General features: G+C 40.1%; 1 protein-coding gene across 1 annotated transcript in view; it reads left to right on the top strand.

Annotated features, from left to right (window-relative positions):
* Awh (LIM/homeobox protein arrowhead) overlaps positions 1–27,086 on the top strand; it is a 173,481-nt gene that overhangs the window by 130,160 nt on the left and 16,235 nt on the right. Inside the window, exons 4-5 of the mRNA XM_070090745.1 lie at positions 23,058–23,275; positions 24,496–24,729. Coding sequence (XP_069946846.1) covers positions 23,058–23,275; positions 24,496–24,729 — 452 coding nt within the window. The remainder of the gene's footprint in view (positions 1–23,057; positions 23,276–24,495; positions 24,730–27,086) is intronic.

Raw genomic sequence — 27,086 nt, forward strand, 5'->3', positions numbered from 1 at the left:
CTGCTACACTCACCCACTACATTCTTAAGTAATACCTTACCTCTTACACTCCACATCATCACTTTTACCTCGTTGCTATTATTATTATTATTATATGTATGATCTCGTAGGGGGCATTTAGCGCCTGGGGAATGGGAAACAATCAACTTCGACACAAAGGTGAGAAAACGTCCAATTCTTTGGATCAAGAGCTTCTCATTGGTATCCAGGTACCTCCATTGAGGGGATATTCACTGTAATAGCACTACCACGATATTCTTAAGTCACGCTTTATCTTTTTGATTGCATCATCACTTTCACTGGGTAAACTTTCTTGCAACACTTGATTCCTCCTCTTGCCACTTATCACTGTGATGAACTTCTAGCCCATTCCACTTTTCCATCACTCTGTGAAAATCTTCCCAGCCCAATCCACAGTTCCATCACTGTAAAGAACTTTCCAGCGCATTCCATTGTTCCATCATCATGTGAAGAACTTTCCAGCCCATTCCATTATTCCATCACTGTGAAGAACTTTCCAGCCCATTCCACTGTTCCATTACTCTGTAAAGATCTTTCCAGCTCATTCCAGTATTCTAGTGCTCCATGAAGAACTTTTTAGTATACATTCACTACCTCTTCTACCTCAGTTTACATGATGATTATTGTTATAACATCCAAGGAAAACCGCTGAGCCTGTATCCTTCATACGACCCCTGAGAAATGATTAGAATCAGGCTTGATACTAGCAAGTGTCAAGTAGTTCCAATTTCTTGGATTAAATGCCCTTCACCGACATGAAGAAAACTCCTTGGAGAGTCCTCAATTTACAAGTGTTGCCTTGCACACGTGAGCATGTACCTAGGAACCACCAGAATTACACCTGATATATTGTGATAAAGGTCACCACATAGTAGATGTCGATTTACATGATTTAAATGGTGTACTTTCCGTATTTACCATGTGATTAACACACACCCGCTCAATATTAGTTTAATTATCCTTAAATAAAAAATAACCCTGTGTTATTGTTTCGGCACACCTGTCTAATTGGTCTTGTCAATGTTTTTGTTTTAAAAAGAGAGCTACTGCTGCTTCTACTATCTGTCAGACAACTAAATTCGCTCAACATCCGAATATTTTTTGTCTACCTGTCAGTGTTTCTAGGAATAATTACCCACGTGATCCGGCCTCAGACCAACCCACCTTGTTGACGGCCTGTCAGTCACACTGTTGGTGCTTCAGACACAAAGTCTAGTAGATACCACATCCCGGAAAATTCGTGGATAGTTTACAGTAATTTTTCGTTTTACTTTAAAGACGGTTAAGGATGTGCTGGTAATTGCTACAGTATGTGAAGGAAGGGTGTTGAGGAGCCTTGAACCCGTTATGTTTATTGCGTTCCATACACGGACACCTGCTGTCCCAGTTCATCTAGCAGTAAAATAAACACCTGGGTGTTAGTAGACTGGTGTGGATCGCATCCTGGAGACAAAATTTACCTTATTTACCCGAAATGCTCTGCATAACAAGGGGCTATTTATATAGTAGTATGTCATTAACGTCAGTTAGGCCTGTATCCCTTGTACATGTACTTGTATAAGTAAAGATTATTATTATTATTATTATTATTATTATTATTATTATTATTATTATTATTATTATTATTATTATTATTATTATTATTATTATATCTTAGACATTAGGATCAGACAAAAATAGAGTGAGTAATGTGACTTGAAGAGCAGAGATTTTCACTGTGAAGATTCTGATTTTCACTGTGAGAGGTCTCTGATTTTCATTGTGAATGACTGTAACTTTCACTGTGAAGGCCTGTGATTTTCACTGTGAAGGCCTGTGATTTTTCACTGTGAAAGCCTGTGATTTTCACTGTTAAGGACTCTGATTCTTATTCTGAAGGCCGGTGAGTTTCACTAAGGAGATGTTTGACTTTACTTCCTTGGGTATAACTCTCTGGTTCCTGTCTGGAATTATTTTGAAATGCTCTCATATGTTTTGTGTACTCAGGTGTTGTTAGCAACAGCTGATATGTACAGGTGTGATTAGTGAGTCATATACCGGCGTATATAGCGTTTATATCGTGGGCTGACCACACGCTATTCCTGACTAAATATACCACCAACTGGCTGTTTGCTTGCTTCATTACAGTTATCATCATCAACACTGGTAGACACTTTCCCACCACTATTAGCAAGTAGATGAGATATCAATAGTTAAATTGAAGTAGATAATTCGTCTGTCTCGCGATTAGAAGACGGAGTATTAAGCCTCCATCACTCCTGGAGTTAAACAGCCAACATAGGCTTAGCGCTTCAAACGATTCAAAAATAAGTGGATGAAGTGGATTAAATGCCGAAGCGCCTAGTTTGTGCACTCCATATCCATCCTGTACAGAAGCGCAGAAGCATATAAATAAACTTAAGAATAAACTAGGCCTAATAAGTTAACTTAGTACACCTGAATTTATATCAACAATTTGCCTTACCTGTTGCACACATATAAAGTAAATATCCTAAATATTTGCTTAATATGTGTGGTATCTTATTACCATTTATAAGATATAATGATATATCACATAGGTTATTATAATGTTTATATATTCCTCAATAAGTGAACAGTTAAGTACATACAGTAGTGTTCAAGAAAGTGACCATAAGGCTGACCACATACTTTGCATTTATTTTGATTATCATCTGTGCGTGTGCCAAACTGCGGAACTGGCCACTACAACATAAGCCAGTCTGTTGACATTGCAAGTTGTTCCATAAATATACTTATCTACAGTTATGTTATAACAGAAAGTCACAGATCTACTCAGGCTTCTAGCTGCATTCTTATAATATTCAGATTCATTATTTACTCCTTTCCTAATTATTTATTATTATCACACTGGCCGATTCCCACCAAGGCAGGGTGGCCCGAAAAAGAAAAACTTTCACCATCAATCACTCCATCACTGTCTTGCCAGAAGGGTGCTTTACACTCCGGTTTTTAAACTGCAACATTAACACCTCTCCTAATGTTTGACACATCCAAGTTATACTCTACATTTTCCTTCAGTGGACATTTTTTTTCCTAATTGATGAACTTTATAATAAAGAATTGCTTCATTGTATAATGGAATCCATAAAAATTATACATGAATTCACTTTTCTCTGATTTTTAATGTTTAAACTTGGCTTCTTCAATGAACATGTTAAGAGTCATTATATGAAAATAAATTGAGAACAAAAAACTTCTAAAAATCTTCAGATTTCAGACCATAAAATTAGTGAATGTTAAATCTGTGAAGCGACTAGGATAGAGCTACAGAAATCACATAGGAAATAAACAGATGGCCAGATTACATTAACAGTGTTGGCATTTCAAAAGATCTTTCTGTCAAGTACTTCATCAAAGCCTAATCTGCAAACTGAATAACATGCATACATTTTTTTTTATATTTATGTTAAGCACTAAGCCGTTGTCGGTCATTCAGTGCCAGGAGTGGTGGAGGCTCGAACCTCCGTCTTCTAACAGTGCAAGGAAAAATGGTAAATTTCTGCCTCATACTGGAATACCTGTATGATGACCAGAGACATGGACGGCGGCACTACTGGATACACGCCTTAGTAATTTCCTGAGCCAGCATATCAGTGAGTCAATAAGACGAGAAGTGGAAATAAGCCAATGAGCCTGACTCTGATGTTCACTCTAAATGAACTGAAAATATGAAGAGGAATCATACATAGAACAGGCGAGACTCGTCAACAGAGAGGAAGAAAAGTTAACTATGAAGCTAATATACTGAAAGGAGAAGTTTTCTAATAAAAAATGATTGGAACAGCGTTCTAGATGGAGTCATTTCACTTTCATGGCGGACACGAGAAATCCATTTTCAAGAAGACAAAGGTATTACCCTCTCAAAGGGTCATCATCAAAGAACCATGTGAGGAGACACCGCCCTGTTTCCTGACAATACTTCACGATCATGGACTTGAATCCAGCGGCCGCTGCAGGAGAGGCCCATGATCGGCTTCCCCATTTTCATGTGTCCGAGACAGTCTTGTCGTAGGGCCGACACCAGTCAACAGGTCATCTTGTGACACCCATGTCAGGGTTTTACAGTGGCGCATAAACAAACAAGAACAACTTGTATGATGCCCGAGAATGGGAATATGGACATGTGCTAAAGAGTAACACTTACAGGGTCACTGAGCAACCCAGCCTCGCATGCATCATACTCGTACAAATTTGAACGTTTCCTGGTTACGCTTCACCACCTTCTTGCCAAGCGTATCGCTGCCTTTTTCTTATTTAATTTGCTTATTTCTATACGTATTTATGCGTATCCTAGTCTAACTTACAGTAATATTCGTAATTTTACATGACTCGTTAAAAAACTAACGTTAGGTGCATGTAAAGAAAAATATCGTAGCAAAATGAGGTTAGATTGCTTTGAAAAATCGAAGATCAACCTATTACATGGAAACCTCCAGGCTAAACCTGTACCACCATGGACGGGTGTACAAGGAAACCTCCAGGCTACACCTGTACCACAATGGACGGGTGTATAAGGAAGCCTCCAGGCTACACCTGTACCACCATGGACGGGTGTACAAGGAAACCTCCAGGCTACACCTGTACCACAATGGACGGGTGTATAAGGAAGCCTCCAGGCTACACCTTTACCACCATAGACGGGTGTACAAGGAAGCCTCCAGGCTACACCTGTACCACCATGGACGGGTGTACAAGGAAGCCTCCAGGCTACACCTGTACCACCATGGACGGGTGTACAAGGAAGCCTCCAGGCTACACCTGTACTACCATGGACGGGTGTACAAGGAAGCCTCCAGGCTACACCTGTACCACCATGAACGGGTGTACAAGGAAGCCTCCAGGCTACACCTGTACCACCATGGACGGGTGTACAAGGAAGCCTCCAGGCTACACCTGTACCACCATGGACGGGTGTACAAGGAAGCCTCCAGGCTACACCTGTACCACCATGGACGGGTGTACAAGGAAGCCTCCAGGCTACACTTGTACCACCATGAACGGGTGTACAAGGAAGCCACCAGGCTACACCTGTACCACCATGGACGGGTGTACAAGGAAGCCTCCAGGCTACACCTGTACCATCATGGACGGGTGTACAAGGAAGCCTCCAGGCTACACCTGTACCACCATGGACGGGTGTACAAGGAAGCCTCCAGGCTACACCTGTACCACCATGGACGGGTGTACAAGGAAGCCTCCAGGCTACACCTGTACCACCATGGACGGGTGTACAAGGAAGCCTCCAGGCTACACATGATGACTAGTATTTGTTTACGAGAAGTGGTCATCCTTTTAACACTCACCTGTAGCAGACAATTATCTTCAACCCTCACCCCTCTCTCTCTCCCTCTCCCCCTTCCTTCCTTCCCTTTATCTCCCATCTCCCTCCCTCCCGTTTCTGCCTTGCTCCTCTCAAGGTACTTGAGTGTGTCAGTTTGGTGGACACTTGGTGTCTGACTAGAGAGGGAGTGACAGTTTTGAGAAGTGAGGCGCCGGTCAATAGATCACCCACGGCTGCCAACACTGCCGCTCTGTCACCCATCTTGAGCGCATTTAAACACAGACTCATATATATATATATATATATATATATATATATATATATATATATATATATATATATATATATATATATATATATATATATATATATATATATATATATATATATATATATATATATATATATATATATATATATATATATATATATATATGTCGTGCCGAATATGTAAAACTGGTCAATTAGCAAGAACTCATTTAAAATTAAGTCCTTCCTGAAATTTTCTCTTATACGTTTAAAGATATATTTTTTTCATTAATGTTAATGTAAAAAAATTTAATTTTGCACCAAAAGAATCTTAGAAAACTTACCTAACCTTATTATAAAGAGAACAATTTATTATAGCCTAACCCAACTAAATATATTTTAAATACGTTTACAATAATTTAATACTAAACAAACACAATCAAATATATTTTTTTCGTTAGGTTCAGAATGATTTTGGCGAAATTATTGCATACACAAATTTTCACTTGTCCTATATGGCAAGATGAGCGTTGCTATTTAAGCCAAGATCGCAAGTTCTGCCTATTCGGCACGACATATATATATATATATATATATATATATATATATATATATATATATATATATATGTCGTGCCGAATAGGCAGAACTTGCGATCTTGGCTTAAATAGCAACGCTCATCTTGCCATATAGGACAAGTGAAAATTTGTGTATGCAATAATTTCGCCAAAATCATTCTGAACCTAACGAAAAAAATATATTTGATTGTGTTTGTTTAGTACTAAATTATTGTAAACGTATTTAAAATATATTTAGATGGGTTAGGCTAAAATAAATTGTTCTGGTTATAATAAGGTTAGGTAAGTTTTCTAAGATTCTTCTGGTGCAAAATTAAAAATTTTTACATTAACATTAATGAAAAAAATATATCTTTAAACGTATAAAAGAAAATTTCAGAAAGGACTTAATTTTAAATGAGTTCGTGCTAATTGACCAGTTTTACATATTCAGCACGACATATATATATATACATATATATATATATATATATATATATATATATATATATATATATATATATATATATATATATATATATATATATATATATATATATATATATATAAAACACATCGGCCGTTTCCCACCGAAGCAGGGTGACCCAAAAAGAAAGAAAAACCCAAAGAGAAAGAAAAAACTTTCATCATTCAACACTTTCACCATCACTCATAGATAATCACTGTCTTTACAGAGGCACTCAGATACGACAGTTTAGACATCCCTCCAAACTGTCAATATCCTAAACCTAGACAGTCGATCTTAACAATGCAAGACAAACCACGGGGGAGGGGGGTGGAAATCATTAGCTCAAGTACTTTCACACTTCTCAATGCGTCATCAGGAGCTGTGCAATGTTGCAAAGGTAGCAACGGGAGAAATGAGGGGAAGGTTTCTCGGAGGATAGTAGCTATTATCCTCTGAGTAACTTTATATACACACCCAGAGGTGTGTATCTCTCACTGTATACACAATGAGTAGCGTTTATCTCTCACTGTATACACAATGAGTAGCATACATAAGGGGGATTACCAACAGACCCCTGGCAGTCTTCAAGCTGGCACTGGACAAGCACCTAAAGTCGGTTCCTGACCAGCCGGGCTGTGGCTCGTACGTTGGTTTGCGTGCAGCCAGCAGTAACAGCCTGGTTGATCAGGCTCTGATCCACCAGGAGGCCTGGTCACAGACCGGGCCGCGGGGGCGTTAACCCCGGAACTCTCTCCAGGTAAACTCCAGGTAATACACACTAAGTGGCGTTTATCTCACTGCATATACACTGAGTGGCGTTTATCTCTCAGTGTACATACACTGAGTGGCGTTTATCTCTCAGTGTACATACACTGAGTGGCGTTTATCTCTCAGTATATATATACTGAGTTTACTTCAATTCCTACATCAAGGATTAAAATATTTTTTATTGGTAGTGTATAGGTGGCATGCAACCTTAATTAATGACCCTCGCGTAGGTGATCGTTTTAAACCAAATGAGGCTGCTTAGCAGTTTTCGTCAGTTTAAACACAGAGGAGACAGCAGAAATTGTGGAGAGGTACATATGAGGTGATAGTCCTTCAGCCTGGAGAAGCAAGTTTGAGGTGGTCAGTCCGTCACTCTTGATGGGCTGGCGAAACGTCTCGTTATTCAAGAGGCCAAATTGTTGCACATGTTTGTCGGTATTGTATACCAGTAATATAATGAACCAACAAATCTTCCTTCAATGTGATTCCAGCACTATAAAATAGTTTAGCTGCCAGTATTATATTTATTTATATATTTCGTTTGAATCAGGAGGGAAGCGCTAAACCTGTATGCGTCATAAGCTCCTAGGAAATCTGAGGCAATCACATTTGATCCATGGAAAGGAAGGGTAGCTCCAATGGGATCAAGAAATCTTTAGTAGCCTCAAAGCATCGTCCTCGAAGGTTCCCAAAAAACTACACTTGTCTGTCACATACAGTGTTCAAAAACTGCGCCACTATTATGACCAGCCAGTGAACACTGTATTTTATTGTGGACTCTTGGTGCAAGAATAAGATTTGTCTCGTAACTAGTGGACGGAGGATCGAGCCTTCACCATTCCTTGCGCTGAACGACCCACAAGATTTAACACTTCAAATAAATATAATAATGAGCAGCACTTGCAATATGGATTTTGAGGTCTACCTGGATCTACCTGGAAGGTGTTCCGAGGAATAACGCCCCCGCGGCCCAGTCTTCGACCAGGCCTCCCGGTGGATCAAGGCCTAATCAACTAGGCTGTTACTGCTGGCCGCACGTAGTCCAACATACGGCTGATCGAATACAATTATGACATGGTGAGATCCGCCTGTATCTGTCCCTCCCCAGCTTAGTCACGTGAGTGGTGCAAGTCTTTACCCCACAGCTCACCCATACATGCGGGTGGTGCAAGTCTGTACCCCACAGCTCACCCATACATGTGTCAATTGCAAGCCTGTCAACGCCTAGTTCAACCACACATGTGGATGGTGCAAGCATATACCCATCCATCCGGCTCACCCATATACGTAGATGGTGCAAGCCTGTACCCCCATCCAGCCGGCTTACCCATACACGTGGGTGGTGTAAGCCTGTTGTTCGCCACCCCACCTCTCCTGGCTCACCCACACACATAAAATATGAAGCACGTCCAGAAAATGCGACAATTTCTCAGTTGGGTTGGCGCTGGTTAATCCGACAGGTGGCAGACAGAACAGAGAGAGCCAAACTTGCTGCATCATCCACACCTTGGCATCCTAAAGAGTTGAAAATACCCTCAAGAGCCCCGTGATACTACACCCTGCGCCACCTTGCTCCAAGGACCATAGTTCTCTGGCCTTAAAATCGAAGGGCGATTATTGGTTTTGTGATCCCTGTGAGGACGATGAATCAGACAAACAATCGCAGCTAGTAAGTTGGCAGGGACCATGAATCATGTTCCAGTGGCTCTCCTTACCGCTACTATTTTTATTCCCTCATGTTTAAGTCCTCCTTGCATCCAAGCCCATCTTTTGGCCTTATAATTAATAGTCGAAATGGTATATAAACAGCAAAATAACATTATTAACTTAAAGTTTACACGCGTACTGCGAGGTTTTAATTTCAGAGCACGGTAATAACACCTTGAGAAACAATAGCCGGGGAAGGAAAGGAGGCGAGGAAGCAGCGTGAGACGGTCTTGCAGTGGGACCACGACACTGAGATCAGACAAGTCGTAATCACCGTCAGATCGCCGCCAAGTCACTGCCGCCTTGTCTGCTTAAACCTAACGAAGTGAAATATTATCTTGGGCGCGCAAATGCTAAGACGAGCCTTGAGGACCTCTCAGCTGAGTGGCCAGTCGCGAGTTGTGTTTGGCTTTAGTTAGTCAATCATGGCTTATTTACACTCCGGTGGTGACAATAATAATAATAGCTAGAGGATATTTTTACATTTACCGTTTCTAGGATATTTTAAGGGTCCTGCAGGAATTATAATTTGTTTTCACAATGATAGCGTCCAGTTTTGCCATATAAAGTTCATGTGATTACAACACAGTTCAAAATTTATTATATATATATATATATATATATATATATATATATATATATATATATATATATATATATATATATATATATATATATATATATATATATATATATATATATATATATATATATATATATATATATATATATATATATATATATATATATATATAATATATATATATATATATATATATATATATATATATATATATATATATATATATATATATATATATATATATATATATATATATATATATATATATATATATATATTATACGTCGTGCTGAATAGGTAAAACTGGTCAATTAGCAAGAACTCATTTAAAATTAAGTCCTTTCTAAAATTTTCTCTTATACGTTTAGATATATTTTTCTTTCATTTATGTTAATGTAAAAATTAATAATTTTGTACCAAAAGTACTTTAGGAAACTTACCTAACCTTATTATAACAAGCGCAATTTAATTTAGCTTAATCCAACTGTGAGGAATTAGCTAAGCCCATTAGTAAAAGGACTGTAGAAAGATACTTAGCTTAAATGACGGCTCAACATCTCCGCAGCCACCTTTGGGCTGTGAGAATTCAAGTAAGCTTAAGTATATAGTAACCCCAAAGGAGCATATATTACTCTAATCAGGCTTGCCGGTTTCCCTGAATCCCTTCAGATATGTTACGCTGCTCACACTCCAACAGCACGTCAATTCATAAAAACCACATGTCTCCACTCCTACCTAACAAGCTTATGCATGCTTGCTGAAGTCCAAGCCCCTCACACATAAAACTTATTTTACCCCCCCCCTCCCTCCAACCTCTCCTAGGCCAACCCCTACCCTGCCTTCCTTCCACTACAGATTTATACACTCTCCAAGTCATTCTATTTTGTTCCTCCCTCTCTAAATATCCGAACCACCTCAACCCCTTCCCCCCTCAGCCCTCAAGATAATGCAATTAATAACCCCAGACCTCCTCTTAATGTCCAAACTACGGATTCTCGGCATTATGTTCACACTGCCCTCAGACACGACATCTCCACTGCCTCTGGCCTTCTTCTTGTTGCAACATTCACCACCTATGCTTCACCCCCACATAAGAGCGTTGGTATAACTATACTCTCATCCATTCCCCTCTTTGCTTCCATGGATAACGTTATTTGTCTCCACAGACTCCTCAGTGTACCGCTCACCTTTTTCCCCTCATCAGTTCTATGATTCACCTCATTTTTCACAAACCCATCTGCTGACAAGTCCACTCTAAAATATCTGAATACATTCACTTCCTCCATACTCCCTCCCTCCAATCTGATGTCCAATCTTTCATTACCTAATTTTTTTGTTAAACTCATCACCTTACTCTTTCCCATGTTCACTTTCAATCTCCTTTTTTTACATACCCTACCAAATTTGTCCACCAGCCTGCAACTTCTCTTCAGAATTTCCCAAAAGCACAGTGTCATCAGCAAAAAGCAACTGTGACAATTCCCACTTTGTGTTAGATTCTTTATATATATATATATATATATATATATATATATATATATATATATATATATATATATATATATATATATATATATATATATATATATATATATATGTGTGTGTGTGTGTGAAATATACCTGAAAGGAATCCCAGGTAGCATTAACAAAAATATCTACCACAAGATTTCGTCAGTATTCTATCCCTCACTTGTATGACTCCCCAGTATACAAGCGATGGATAGTGTGTGATGGATATTGTCCCGGCATGATCTTTAAGAAATATTTATCCAAATATAAAATTTTTACACACCGCCAGTTTTCCACCAAGGGAGGGTGAGACAGACAACATATTCACCATCACTTGCGCCTCTGCTATCTTTACAGAAGAAAAAAAAAAGGACATGCTGCATTGATTACTCGCCGAACCGTAACATCCCGCCCGACTTACGAAGATCAGGTGTTTCACTTCCTCCATAAGTGAAGTCCCGCTAACCTGGATACAAGAGCGTACTGCCGACAGAAATGAAGACAAGACACAAGTGCAGAATTCTATGGTGACAACGAAATGTCGCAATACAACGAAACGTTGTCGCAATTAAAGCTTGTTCTTCACCAGTGTCTTGTGTTCGGTCCCGGCTAACCTTCTTCCCTGAAGCCATATTTAGAAAATATCCTAAATTTGTTGGCGTTACCATCCACAGGAAGGAGAGTGTGCACAGCAAACTTGCCAGTTCGGCGGCAAAACTAAATTTAATCCTGCTCACTCACAAGCAGCAGATCAACAACCACTTGTTTCTTGTAATAAAGTTGGTAGAATTACCGACAATATGATGTTTTGATGTACGGAATCTTCAGGCAAGGCTCAACGCAGTTGAACCGGCGATCCAGTTTACACTAGAAGAAGAGTCCAATGACAAGCTACCTTTCCTCGACGTCCTCATTCACAAAGTAGACAACAACCTAAGATTTTAAGTTTATCGGAAACCCACCAATAAAAATGATCTCACACACTTCTATTCCAGTCAAGATACCAAGACCAAAAGAGACATCATCATCGGGTTTTTCCTAAGAGCATACCGAATTTCTAGTCCTGAGTTTCTTGACGAGGAATGTACATACATTCACCAAACATTCAGTGAGTTACATTTTCCTTCTTTTTTCATCAAAGACTGCAAGAAAAGAGCTCTTCAAATCATTAATTCTCCACTCATTAACACCACTCCCAACAAAGTTATAATTCTTCCCAACAGCCAGGTTGCACTGCACGTCTCAAAAGTACTTTCACAAGCTAACACCAGAGTCGCCATCGCTTCTAGCACTTCAATAAAGGATCTAACCAGGACAAAATCCAAGCACCACGAACCAGTCAATGCAGGAGTTGACACTATACCCTGTGGAGGCTGTGACAAGATTTACGTAGGTGAAACAGCAAGAAACATCGACACCCGCCTCAGTGAACACATTTACGCATGCAGGAACGATAACTTGAACAACGCCTGTGTACAACACCGAAATTCCACCAATCATCCCATGAAATTCAGAGACGCCCAATTAGTGATCAAAGAAACTAATTTCCGCAGACGCAAGTGCCTCGAATCAGCACTGATCGCTGTTTCGAATACAATTAAACAAAACAACGGCAGCTTCACCATCTCCGAAGTCTTAGCAAGAATCCTCCTGAAAACAGTAAACCCTGCCATCACATAGTCTCTCCTGTTATACTACACAAAGCACATTACAGAGAGTGAACACTGAAAAAAAGCTGCCTCTTTCCAGTCTATATTTGTCCAACCTATTTTTATGTTACCCAAGTAATAACTTTTATATCCTTTTACTCATGTACGAATTAATTGCTCTACCATATTGTATTACTTTTGTCACTACTACTATTACTACTACCACTAGTGAACATCGAAATGGTACCTCACTAGTATTGCACCTCACTCTGAGCCTTTATATACCCTGTGTCCATGTATTGTTTGTAATGGCTTGACAAAGCTCCTGGAGAGCGAAACGTTGCCACAATAAAATGTCACATTAGTTGCACTTGTGTCCTTTTACTTTACACTTGTTTCTTACTCATCTGATCTAATATATTCACACACTCTTAATGCATCTTGTTTCAAACCCTTTTTCATCAAGAAAACGGGTACCTTAATGCCGGTGAAAACCTGCTGATCAAAAGAACTGGAGCTGCCTTCCCCATGCACGAATTACAACCTGATTGACCCCAATTCCCTAAGTGCTGAATGACCTTTACGAGTTGAGCGGTATCAGCATCATTATAATAATAATAGTAATAATAATATTAATAATAATAATAATAACAACAACAATAATAATAATAATAATAATAATAATAATAATAATAATAATAATAATAATAATAATAATAATAATAATAATAATAAAAAATTCAAACCATTCTTGAGACGTCCCCTACACCTACCATCTCTAATTCTTATAACATGGCCAAATCTCATAAAACGTTCTTCAGCTCTCTCGATTACACTTTTCATACCATCACACCGTCTTCTATTATTTTCATTCTTAACTATCTGCATAATTTTCACACAACACATATTTTTTTAAAGTTAGCCAAGACAATCCTTCCATTCAAGGAAAACCGTCGTTACCACTGTACTCTGATACACTCCCTTTATAAACTACTGACGGATTCTTAAACACTCGGGTACCTTCATTTCCTCTGCTCAATTCAATGACTCACCTTAACTTCCATTATCACAGCCTCACTTGCGTTCACTTCTTCCAAACTATTTCCTTTTAATCTAGCTTCCAATATTTTTCCTTGTGTGTTTTAAATACCTTACACTTCTCTCCATTTAATTCCAGCTGCCTTCTTTTAAAATCCTCAATAAAGATACCCAAGAGTTGCACATGTGACTAATTTATCAACAATCACCCCAAACTCCCCCACCAGCTTGTGCAGCATCTCTTTTTAAATCTCCCAATAGTAATGTGCCATCTGGAAACACAGTGGCAACTCCTTTTTTATATAACATTTGCAAGGTTTTAAAGCTACAATTCTACCCAACGCTAACATACACCTTACAATCCCCTCAATAAATACCTTAAACATCCACATCAACACATGAAACAACCAGAAACAACATCACACTATAGTATAAGACTCACTTTTAAAGGAAAACATTCTTGTCTCATTCATATCCTCACCTGTGCTGTATTTTCCCCATAAGAGCTATTATAAATTTTAACCCCGGGCAAAGGCTCCAAGTTCCGTCCGATAATCACGAGACAGAGACGAAATGTATTAAAAAAATCGCAGTCATAGATAGAGCTCTGACGATATTTCGCTTTAGTTTGATGCTTCTTTATATATTACTTTTCCATATAACAAACACATACCTATAGATTGATGACAAAGTTCAAAATCTTAAATTTCATATTCGTCAGGCTTCAGGTGAAATTTACAGGCTACTGTAGAGCTGTTAACGGGTATGCATTTAAAATTTAATGTATGTAAATATGTATCAATCCCGAAGTTTTTCTCCATTTCTGCAAGTGTCTTGTGATGAATCTAAATCAGCTTGATGTGTAAATATACACCAGAATCTCAGTATCTCTGTTGTTCACAAGCACACACGCACGTACGCACGCACGCACGCACGCAAGCAAGCACACACACGCACACACACACACACACACACACACACACACACACACACACACACACACACACACACACACACACACACACACACACACACACACACACCTGAGAACAGCGTTCCAATACCTTAGTAAGGAATCGTTCAAGACACTGTACACCGTGTACGTCAGGCCCATCCTGGAGTATGCAGCACCTGTTTGGAACCCGCACTTGATCAAGCACGTCAAGAAATTAGAGAAAGTGCAAAGGTTTGCGACAAGGTTAGTTCCAGAGCTAAGGGGAATGTCCTATGAAGAAAGGTTAAGGGAAATCGGCCTGACGACACTGAAGGACATGAGGGTCAGGGGAGACATGATAACGATATATAAAATGCTGCGCGGAATAGACAATGTAAACAAAGACAGGATGTTCCAGGGAGGGGACACAGAAACAAGAGGCTACAATTGGAAGTTGAAGACTCAGATGAGTCAAAGGGATGTTAGGAAGTATTTCTTCAGTCATAGAGTTGTCAGGCAGTGGAACAGCCTAGAAAGTGACGTAGTGGAGGCAGGAACCATACATAGTTTTAAGACGAGGTTTGATAAAGCTCATGGAGCAGGGAGAGAGAGGACCCAGTAGCAACCAGTGAAGAGGCGGGGCCAGGAGCTGAGACTCGACCCCTGCAACCACAAATAGGTGAGTACACACACACGCTCTCTCTGTCTCCATTGTAAACAGTTGTTTCAAGTCCTTGATTAATTTAGGAAATATAACTTAATTTATATTTGTGTAGCATTTTTGTACTTACGTTATATTTGTTAATGTAATTATTAATGATTTTAATTAACAGTGAAAACGAGTAAGCCGCCTAACGCAATATTTCAGCAGCTACAACAGCCAGCACACACCATCCCTATCATTTTCCTCAATATTATGACCGGGAAGCTCACTGATGAGAGCATTAATTAAACTCATAATCGTAAAGTCTCTGGTTCGTAAAGTCTCGGAGTAACATATGGGCAAGTTTCCTTACACACCTTCCGACCTTGCCCACCTAGCAGCTAAAATAGGTACCTGTGTGTAAGCCGACTGTTGTGGTTGCATTAGACACTCCAGTCCTGCCGGAATGCCATATACCGTGTAAGAAAGCTCTGGACCTTTTGGAAGTGTTCAAGTGTTGGGAAAAAAATATTTGTGTACACACCGATGTTAATTTAAAACAAAATTAACATAACCGTTACAAGGAACAGCGAGTAAAATGTAAGTTTAAACGGAGGGTCCGTAACAGAGAGCATGACAACAACAGCGCGTGCGGTCTGTAAACATGCCTATACCAGACCCGGAAACACGAAATTCTCAAATATAAACAAGAGCCCTGATGATTGAGCGTAGTAGATCGCTCGCCACAAGGCAGATGTTTCAGTGTTACATATTCTCCGTGCTCCGTGTAATGGTATCGACCCGCGGACTGGGTGCCGCTTGTTTACAAATACGCCCAATTATGGCAGTAATGCGGTTCCATTCTGAGGGTGTTGTGGAGGAGGCAGCTCCATACATCACTGGAGTGTCGCAGTAGTAAGCTAAGAAGTGTAGTCATACATCTTGTTGTATGTAGGTGTCGCACTCCTACGCCACCACATGGTGTTTGTCCCTGCCCGGTGCTGTTCATACCTATCCACTATAGTTTACCTGTATGTACTGTAGTGTGTAGTGAGTGTCGCTGATTACCTGTTGTGTGAATATACTCAAAGATGTGTGCGTATGTATATGCATGTATTAAAGTATCTCATGGATACATAATCGTATACATAATGTTTTCTGTGCTTTCATCTTTTCAGTTTTGCTAGATATAACTAATTATAATTACAACTCGATATGCTTGTGTCTGGTGCATGTAGGTCACGGTGCCAAATATTCAACTTCATATCTAAGTGTATTTATGCTCATAGGGTGATGCGAAAAAGAAGAAACACTTTCACCATCATTCACTCCATCAATGTCTTGCCACAGTTGCGCCGATACTACAGTTCTAATGCCCCTCCAAACAGCAAATATCCCCACCCTTCCAGGACTCAAATCCGGGTAACTGGTTTCCCTGAATCCCTTCACAAATGTTACCTTGCTCACACTCCAACAGTTTGTCAAATCCCCCCAAAAAATGGCCTCCACTCGTGCCAAATCAGCCAAACTGGTAAGTTAGGCCTACAAAGTAAGTCCTTTCCGCGAGCCAAGTGTGCAGCAAGCATTTCCCCTCTGGATGGCCACGCCGAGGCACTGGAACATGAAAGTGGCTGCCCTTGGGTCCCTGGTGGTGTCGATGAGTCTGGAACCCAATTCTTTAAGGAAACGTGTGGCATGTTTTTCCCATGATCCCAAGGTCTCTGACCCCACTGGGACAAATTGATACTGTTGGCTAATGTCCCTGTACTTGCTGATCTTGTACTCCTCCCTGTGGTCAGCAGCTACTCCCTGTCGCCCAACACTGTGATAGATATAGGTGTCAGCCAGTGTGGACACACAGGTATAGTCCCATGCTAAGAGCTTGCCATTCTTCCAAGGTTATACGGTGATCCCGTTGGGGCGGTTTGCTGGGTTGTGAGTATTGTTGGCTGCTAGTGATCGGGGGCTCCCTCTCGGCAGGGCATCCAGCTGCAGCAAGGGTTCTCTTTATGATGTCGTTGACCTCATTGCGTTTTGCATACTAGCCCTTGGTTTTGGAACGGTTGAGACCATGTAGACTATATTGGTCGGCTTGCGCTTCGCCGCAAATACACGTATATTCCGTGTGAACTGGGGCAGCAAGGCGCAGAGCCACTGCAATATGGAGGGTCTTAGGATCGAGGCGCGTTCCCATTGCCGATATGGGAACTGTTTGGAGGAAGTCCCCGGAGTGATGTGCGCTCACAGCCTGGAGACGGGCGGTCTCCCTGTCTGATGTTACAGCCCTGAGCATGTTGGCAAGCACCTTTTCAGCAATCGGGCCATCCCAGCTTGACTGTTTGTGAGCCAGTGCTGCACTAGGGTTTGTGCTGGAGCAGCAAGAGTCTCTCCCATTCAGTGATGGCACTGGCATAGTTAGGGTCCTGTATTCCTGCTGAGTCACTGAGGTTATCAGGAAGAATTTGTCTTATTAACTCGTTTGATGCTATGGAAGAGGATAGGAAAGCTGGTAAAGCAATCTGGGAGGATCTGCGTACTCCCAGCCCCCCCAAGCCTGACCGGAAGTGAGGCTTGCAACCACTGTTCATCTTCAAGGGAAAGATTCAATACACTCTCTGGCATGGTTTTAAGGAGAAAGTCATATTCCTTAAGTTTCAGACTGCTGAAGGCTGGGGAGCATATCAGAAAGTAGGTAAGTTTTGGGATTGACAGGCACCTGTTGAGTAGGTAGATGGTATCATGTGTATCAGTGTCTTTCATCCTGCCTTACATCGTCCGGAGGTCTGAGACTTTTTTTTCTAGGATGAGATCGATGGCATTGGACCCAAGCGAAGCGCCAAGGAAAGTGCTATTGGTTGGATCAATGGCTCGTGCTCCTGGTAAAACAGTACTAATATTCTGGATCATCTGTTGATTGGTAGAAACTATTTCACATTTGGTGGGGTTTAATGATAGGCCCAGGCTTTCTCCCATGTCTTTAATTTTTCTGATGTCCTCTAGGAGAGATTTTGTTTGGCCGGCGGACCTGCTGTAGTGTTCTCTTTCTTATGAGTCGCGCCTCAGGTGTTGCTTTGTTGTGGGATGTGATAGTGAGGTGTGGTCTAGACCCTTTATATGCCTTCCTTTGATGCATTACTTTTATTGTTCCTTGATAATGTGAGTAGTCACGAAAGCGCTTGGAATTTCTCTATTCTCTCACAGTGGTTGTTTTGCATATTCTGAAATCACCTGTTTACTGTGATCTTATTGCATATATATATATATATATATATATATATATATATATATATATATATATATATATATATATATATATATATATATATATATATATATATATATGTCGTGCCGAATATGTAAAACTGGTCAATTAGCAAGAACTCATTTAAGATTATGTCCTTTCTGAAATTTTCTCTTGTACGTTTAAAGATATATTTTTTTCATTAATGTTAATGTAAAAAATTTTTATTTTGCATCAAAAAAATCTTAGAAAACTTACCTAACCTTATTATAACAAGAGCAATTTATTTTAGCCTAACTCAACTAAATATATCTTAGATTTGTTTACAATAATTTAATACTAAACAAACACAGTGAAATATATTTTTTCGTTAGGTTCCGAATGATTTTGGCGAAATTATTGCATACACAAATTGTCGCTTGTTCTATATGGCAAGATGAGCGTTGCTATTTAAGCCAAGATCGCAAGTTCTGCTTATTCGGCACGACATACATACATACTAACCTTATTATAACAAGAACAATTTATTTTAGCCTAACCCAACTAAATATATATATATAATACTAAACAAACACAGTGAAATATATTTTTTTCGTTAGGTTCAGAATGATTTTGGCGAAATTATTGCATACACAAATTTTCACTTGCCCTATATGGCAAGATGAACGTTGCTATTTAAGCCAAGATCGCAAGTTCTGCCTATTATACATATATATATATATATATATATATATATATATATATATATATGTCGTGCCGAAGAGGCAGAACTTGCGATCTTGGCTTAAATAGCAACACTCAACTTGCCATATAGGACAAGTGAAAATTTGTGTATGCAATAATTTCGCCAAAATCATTCTGAACCTAACGAAAAAAATATATTTCACTGTGTTTGTTTAGTATTAAATTATTGTAAACAAATCTAAAATATATTTAGTTGGGTTAGGCTAAAATAAATTGCGCTTGGTATAATAAGGTTATGTAAGTTTTCTAAGTTCCTTTTGGTGCAAAATTATAAATTTTTACATCAACATTAATGAAAAAAATATATCTTTAAACGTATAAGGGAAAATTTTAGAAAGAACCTAATTTTAAATGAATTCTTGCTAATTGACCAGTTTTACATACTCGGCACGACATATATATATATATATATATATATATATATATATATATATATATATATATATATATATATATATATATATATATATATATATATATATATATATATATATATAACCTTACAGGATGCTGATGTGTATAAAGCTGCTGTCATTTCCACAGGGCTCAGCGGGAGGTTTCACCGGTTTAAGGCCTCAACACTTAAAACAAATACCCAATCCAGTACTTGGTGAGGTTTCAGAGAGGCTGCTGTCTGAACTCACCAAATTTTCCAACCTGTGCCTGGCTGGCAGTGTCCCAGAGGCCATCAGACCCCTTTTCTTTGGTGCCTCATTGTGTGCCCTCCGGAAAAAGGATGGTGGAATCAGGCTCTTTGCAGTGGGTAACACCCTTCGGCGCCTAGTCGCCAAGGCTGCAGTAAGAAGGGTGAGTCAAGAGGCTGCTGCAATGCTGAAACCAACTCAGCTCGGTTTCGGCGTTCAACAGGGCTGTGAAGCAGCTGCCCACGCAGCACGAGTATATATCAAAAACATGTCCGATGAAAAAGCCTTGGTCAAATTGGACTTTGCCAATGCTTTCAACTCAGTCAGAAGGTATGCTGCTCTCCAAGCAGTTTATAGAAACTTCCCTTCCCTTTATCCCTTCATAGAATCGTGTTATAGTGTGACTTCCAAACTATTGTTTGGGGACCATGAAATTGACTCATGTGAGGGCGTGCAACAGGGGGACTCTCTCGCCCCCTTTCTATTTTGTTTGGTCATCAAGGAAGTCACGGAAGCACTCTCCAGCGAGCTCAATATCTGGTTCCTGGACGACGGTACCCTAGCTGGCACAACAGAATCTCTCCTAGAGGACATCAGTAAAATTAAAGACTTGGGAGAAAGCCTGGGCCTTTCTTTAAACCCCACCAAATGTGAAATAGTTTCTACCAATCAACAGATGATCCAGAATGTAAGTGCCGTTTTACCAGGAGCACGAGCCATTGATCCAGCCAATAGCACTCTCCTTGGTGCTCCTCTCGGGTCCAATGCCATCGATCTGATCCTAGAAAAAAAAAGTCTCAGACCTCCGGACGATGGAAAACAGGATGAAAGACATTGACACACGATGCCTTCTACCTACTCACCAGGTGACTGTCAATCCCAAAACTTATCTACTTTCTGAGATGCTCCCCAGCCTTCAGCAGTCCAAAACTCAAGGAATATGACTCTCTCCTGAAGACCATGCTAGAGAGTGTATTGAATCTTTCCCTTGACGATGGACAATGGTTGCAAGCCTCACTTCCGGTCAGGCTTGGAGGGCTAGGAGTACGCAGATCCTCCCAGATTGCTCTACCAGCTTTCCTATCCTCTTCCATAGCATCAAACGAGTTGATAAGACAAATTCTTCCTGATACCCTCAGTGACTCAGCAGGAATAGAAGACCCTAGCTATGCCAGTGCCATCACCGAATGGGAGACTCTTGCTGCTCCAGCACCAAACCTTAGTGCAGCACTGGCTCACAAACAGTCAAGCTGGGATGGCCCGATTGCTGAAAAGGTGCTTGCCAACATGCTCTGGGCTGCAACATCAGATAGGGAGATTACCTGTCTACAGGCTGTGAGCGCACATCACTCCGGGGACTTCCTCCAAACAGTTCCCATATCGGCAATGGGAACGCGACTCGACCCTAAGACCCTCCGTATTGCAGTGGCTCTGCGCCTTGCTACCCCAATTCACACAGAATATACGTGTATTTGCGGCTATGTGCAAGCAGACCAATACGGTCTACATGGTCTTAACTGTTCCAAAACCAAGGGCTGACATGCAAGACACAATGAGGTCAACGACATCATCAAGAGAACCCTTGCTACAGCTGGATGCCCTGCCGAGAGGGAGCCCCGATCACTAGCAGCCAACAATACCCACAACCCAGCAAACCGCCCCAACGGGATCACCATCTATCCTTGGAAGAATGGCAAGCTCTTAGCATGGGACTATACCTGTGTGTCCACACTGGCTGACACCTATGTCCATCACAGTGTGGGGCGACAGGGAGGAGCTGCTGACCACAGGGAGGAGTACAAGATCAGCAAGTACAGGGACATTAGCCAACAGTATCAATTTGTCCCAGTGGGATCAGAGACCTTGGGATCATGGGAAAAAATACCACACGTTTCCTTAAAGAATTGGGTTCCAGACTCATCGACACCACTAGGGACCCAAGGGCAGCCACTTTCATGTTCCAGCGCCTCAGCATAGCCATCCAGAGGGGAAATGCTTGCTAAAAACTTGGCTCGCGTCCAGCCTCGGAGGAGCTGGAGGAAATTCATGATCTTTGATACATTGTGCCATTGTATTCATGTTTATGTTTTTTTCTGTAAGTGTATTCTGTTTATTAATAAATGTTCACATAGAATATAAAATATATAGGGGGTGGTAGGAGAAGAAAATATTCAAACAGCTCCGGGGAGAACCTTGAGTTTTCCCTGAGGTACGTTTATTGTCTTCTCTGAGGATGAGGGTCCCCATTCCAGCTATAGAGGTGGTACTTTATATTAAATATATATATATATATATATATCTATATATATATATATATATATATATATATATATATATATATATATATATATATATATATATATATATATATATATATATATATATATATATATATATATATATATATATATATGTATGTATATTGGCTTAGTACAAATAAATGTATATACGAGACGTGTATATCTCTAGATACACTGTGAGGTGTGTATTACGAGTGGTATCACTAATGTTAACATAAAGCACACTTTCTTCTAGGTATAAGTAATGTTAGTAGACCATGACTCACAAAATCTTAATGACACGATTGCAAATAAACCATATCACGGGCGGGGTTAGAACCCGCGATCATAGTCTCAAAACTCCAGATCATCGCGTTAACCACTGGGCCAGCTAGCCACAAGAAGATTCATCCAACTAGGTATATTATACACCATAGGAACGTTATCATAGGCACCACTGTGACCACAAATGACGAACTCTAGCTCAAGTCCCCTCAAAGCTAACGCGACGGTCTAGAGTTTTCAGACTATGATCGCAGGTTCTAACCCCGCCCGTGGTATGGTATGTTAGTAGAAATCAGAATTCCCTACTGTATGTTAATATGTCACAGCTCCTTGAAGTGTGTTAAAATAAGTCACAATGTCTCCCTGGAATAAGCTAACGTAAGTCACACCATCTTCCTGGTATAGTTAACATAAGTTACAATGTCTTCCCGGCAGAAACTTCGGGGCGCGGTGCGCTAAGTGTTGCCGCAGCATAGGTGCGGCAGACTGGGTGCGGCGAGCTAGGGACCGTGTCTACCACCTAGCCTGCTTCGCCTGCGACGCCTGCAAACGGCAGCTGAGCACAGGAGAAGAGTTCGCTCTCCACGACAACCGCGTCCTCTGTAAACAACACTACCTAGAGTCCATCGAGGGAGGCGCTACCAGTAATGACGGTGAGTGTTGTGACACCTGGCAAACTTCCTCGCCCTTTGGAAAGGATACAGGAAAGCGGCTGGTTTACTAAGTGTTGTAGATACTGTGTTATTATTGTTATTATTATTATTATTATTATTATTATTATTATTATTATTATTATCATTCGTAGAAATCAGTGTCTGGGGAATGAAGGTAATTAAGTTTGATTCCCTGAGAAAGCTTTAATTTCTTAGATCGAGAGACAGCCCTTCACCAGTATCTATTTTTTTCCTTGAATGGTTGATAAATTAAAAAAAAACTGTCAAGTAGCGTTATTAGAGTATTGTGGTGGCATTTTGTCTGTCAGGAAGCAGGTGTTTCCTGACGTGGGTCTTCAGGGTCTTTGTAACTGAGCATCCTTTGGCGGAGTTATGAGAGCTAACTTTTTTCTTTATTCCCCACCTAAAAGAAACACACGATCACCATCTAGTGTCCATGGATATTATTAGGTGTTGAAATAAATACTTTGGGAAGCTCTAAAGGTAGGTTACGCAAATAAATGAATGAAGATGGTTGGGTGTAAGCTGGACCTTTTCATTATGGTCATATGGTATGCTGTAATTAAGTTGATGCTGATATAGAACTATGTAATATAAATACAGCTGAGATATAACCATTACTACCTTTCATGCAAAGGTCACTGCCTCGTGCAGAAAGAGGTCACTGCCTCCTGCGTTTTCAGTTAAGCTGGAAAGGCAAGACTCAGAGGTGGATCACGTTCGACATTATATTAAAAAATTACTTTATATATTTCACATTATAAAGTCTTCTTCTCTTGTACGGTCACCATATTTTAGTATTATGATAGTAGGTAAGATCCAGCATCATATTGCATGCAATAACGCTGGAGGAGTAGGTCATCTCAATGTTTTTATTATTTGTTTGAGATTCCGTATAAACACTAAAAATAAGCTTTCTTTACAGATGATAGGCCATCAGTGTCATTAACAGTTGTCAATAATAGGAAATAACCAACATTTGAGAAATTAAAAAAGTTGCTCTACTTATTTCAACCTCGGTCTGAGGTTCTCTTCTACTGAAAAGGACCAAAGACCGAGGTCGAAATATACAGAACTACTTTTTCCTGTCTTTATATCTGTATGGGATCATTCCTCTACATGTGTTTAACTAACACTTTACAGAGTAATTTCCAGAGCAATTGGTTGGTAACGTTAGCGAGCTGGGCTTTTCGTTCCAGAGAATACGGACGGAGAGGGCAGCCAACGCAAGAGCAAGAGAGTCCGCACCACCTTCACGGACGAGCAGCTACAAGTCCTACAGGCGAATTTTCAGATCGATTCCAATCCCGACAGCCAGGACCTGGAACGCATCGCCCAGCTAACGGGCCTGAGCAAGAGGGTGACGCAAGTTTGGTTCCAAAATTCTCGGGCGAGGCAGAAGAAGCATATGTCTTCGAAGAAACATCAACAGGGTATGGCCAAGAACTATAAACTGTTTGTGTTGCCTACACTAGTGCATCGGACGATATTTCTGCATTAAGTGTGCAGTGCACCAGCAGATATATTCTGTTACTTTTATTTACTCATAGCTCAAGGCTATAATTCATTTATACGATACGTTGGCAAGAAAATTCTCGCATGAAGCACATTAAACTATGTAATACTTAAAAAATACTGAAAATATAATTTCGAAATAAATAGTATTACAACTACACGGAAAAGATATCAGTGAAGTTTACAGCTATGCAGTAAGTCACTATAAATAAAGCATTTAAAGTAATTTACATTTGAAGACCATAAAACTAAAACTTTAATGAATCACGACAGCTAGCACGAAGATATTTGTACACGTCAGAGCACTCTAGACCGCCAACCACAGCCAGTCTTGCACGGGCCAAATGTCTACAGACAAGTGCCTTTGACAATTGGCCACTGACATCTGTTGTCATGCGTCTGAAAAGGCATACAAAATTAAGTTTGTGCCTTGTTTTTTTATTTATTTGTTGTCGAGCAGTTATACAAAAAGTTATAACAAATATTTTTTTTTACTGAAATTTCAAACATGCAGAAATTCGTGAATTTGTGAAACTGTCCCTACTCTATTAATTATAGAGGGCAGATTGTTCATTTTATATACACTGAGAGTTTATTTTTAATCCGCATTTTATAGATTAAAGTATCTTTGATTGGTAGTGTACAGTATTAACAATCATCGTATAGTCAATAGGCTTTAACACTGATACACCAACCAACATCCGCCAGTTTTTTTTTTTTTCTGGTTTCATCCTAGCCAGACACAATTGACCATCTTATAGTTTCATCATTTTTTTCAGATGACAAAGACTACCTTATAGTACATGTCACTCGCTTTTTCATGAAATTACACACACACAAATCTTTTATATTGGTGCTTTAAACAATGTCCAGCAGCGGCATAAATTTTTCGTGCTTGCGTCATCGAATTTAACGTGAAATAAGGCATAAAATATTAACCTACATGAGTAAATGAAGCGTGCAAAATAGACAGGAGTCCCATAGATATTTTCCATTTCATTTTTGACGTCACACGTGTCATGGTGACGTAATTACTGATGAATGGCGTGTGATTGGCCCAACATGGTCACGTGACTCAATTTTCCCACCATTGAGAGTCACGTGTGTGTTGACTCAATTTGAGCGCGATAATGAAGGAGGCGAGGGAGTGCAGAGAGCGCTCTACTGCTACCATAAAGCTCACATTTCATACCTTAATACTGGACTTCTGGGTCATAGTGAACATGTTTGCCTCTGCTGGAGTGAAAAGCTGGGTTTCCTCCGGAGCTCACTCTGCAACACACCTCAACTGTTCTCTTATCGCAACACCTTTCCAGGGGGCGTCTAGATGCTAGATCAAAGGAACAGGCTCAAGAGCCTTCCTTCACCTATACGAATATACCGCTTCCCCAAAGTTCAGCTAATTAGTTGCACTATGCATTTCAAAGAACTTTACCATATATATTAAGTAGTCTACACCAGTAACCCATGGGTCACTGCTGACGTGGCTCGCCTGGGGGATATCGAATATCCTGTTTTCACAACGTATTATACTCACTAAAAAACTAAACCTGTAAGGGTCATATAGTAGCAAAGGGATGGGAGGTAATCAGGTTTGATCTGAGGAAAGGAAGGACAGTTTCAATGATCTGGCTGGGCCCCCATCACTACCTGCCTATATAATGGTGTCTAGCTCAGTGTCTTGCCATGACACTGGCTGTACCTGCACCATTGAACCGACATTGTTTTATTACTAAGACCCGAGGCACTAACAACATAGCGAAGCAAAGCGGTGATGCATGAGCGAAAATCTTACATATATGACTCTGCTGTTTACGTATATTTCGCAGATTTTTCATGTTTTGCCTTATCGGAGAATATAGGGAACGAAAACTGAATGGTAGTTATTTAATTAATGATTTTTTTTAAGAATTCCTGCGATCACTGGGCTCTTGATCCAAGAAATTGGGCCTGCGTACTTTTAGATCGAACTTGATTGCATCCTGTTACCCAGGCGCTAAATGACCCTTAGGGATTTAGCGCTTCTCCATGAATATAATAATCATAATAATAATAATAATAATGTGATCACTGGGGCAGAAGCTTAAGAATCATTTTTACATGCACTTGCGTGTTTTTCATAATATCACAAGCACCTAGAAATCTGAAACCAATAATACTGACACAATTCTATGTTTTTAAAGGTATTGTTGTATATTCATGGGGAAGCACTACACCCGTAGGCGTCATGTGACACCTGGCAGGTAATCAGATTTGTAGCACTGGAGACAGTAGC

This window comes from Cherax quadricarinatus, chromosome 32, assembly GCF_038502225.1.
Source record: "Cherax quadricarinatus isolate ZL_2023a chromosome 32, ASM3850222v1, whole genome shotgun sequence".
NCBI classification, from domain to species: Eukaryota; Metazoa; Arthropoda; class Malacostraca; order Decapoda; family Parastacidae; genus Cherax; species Cherax quadricarinatus.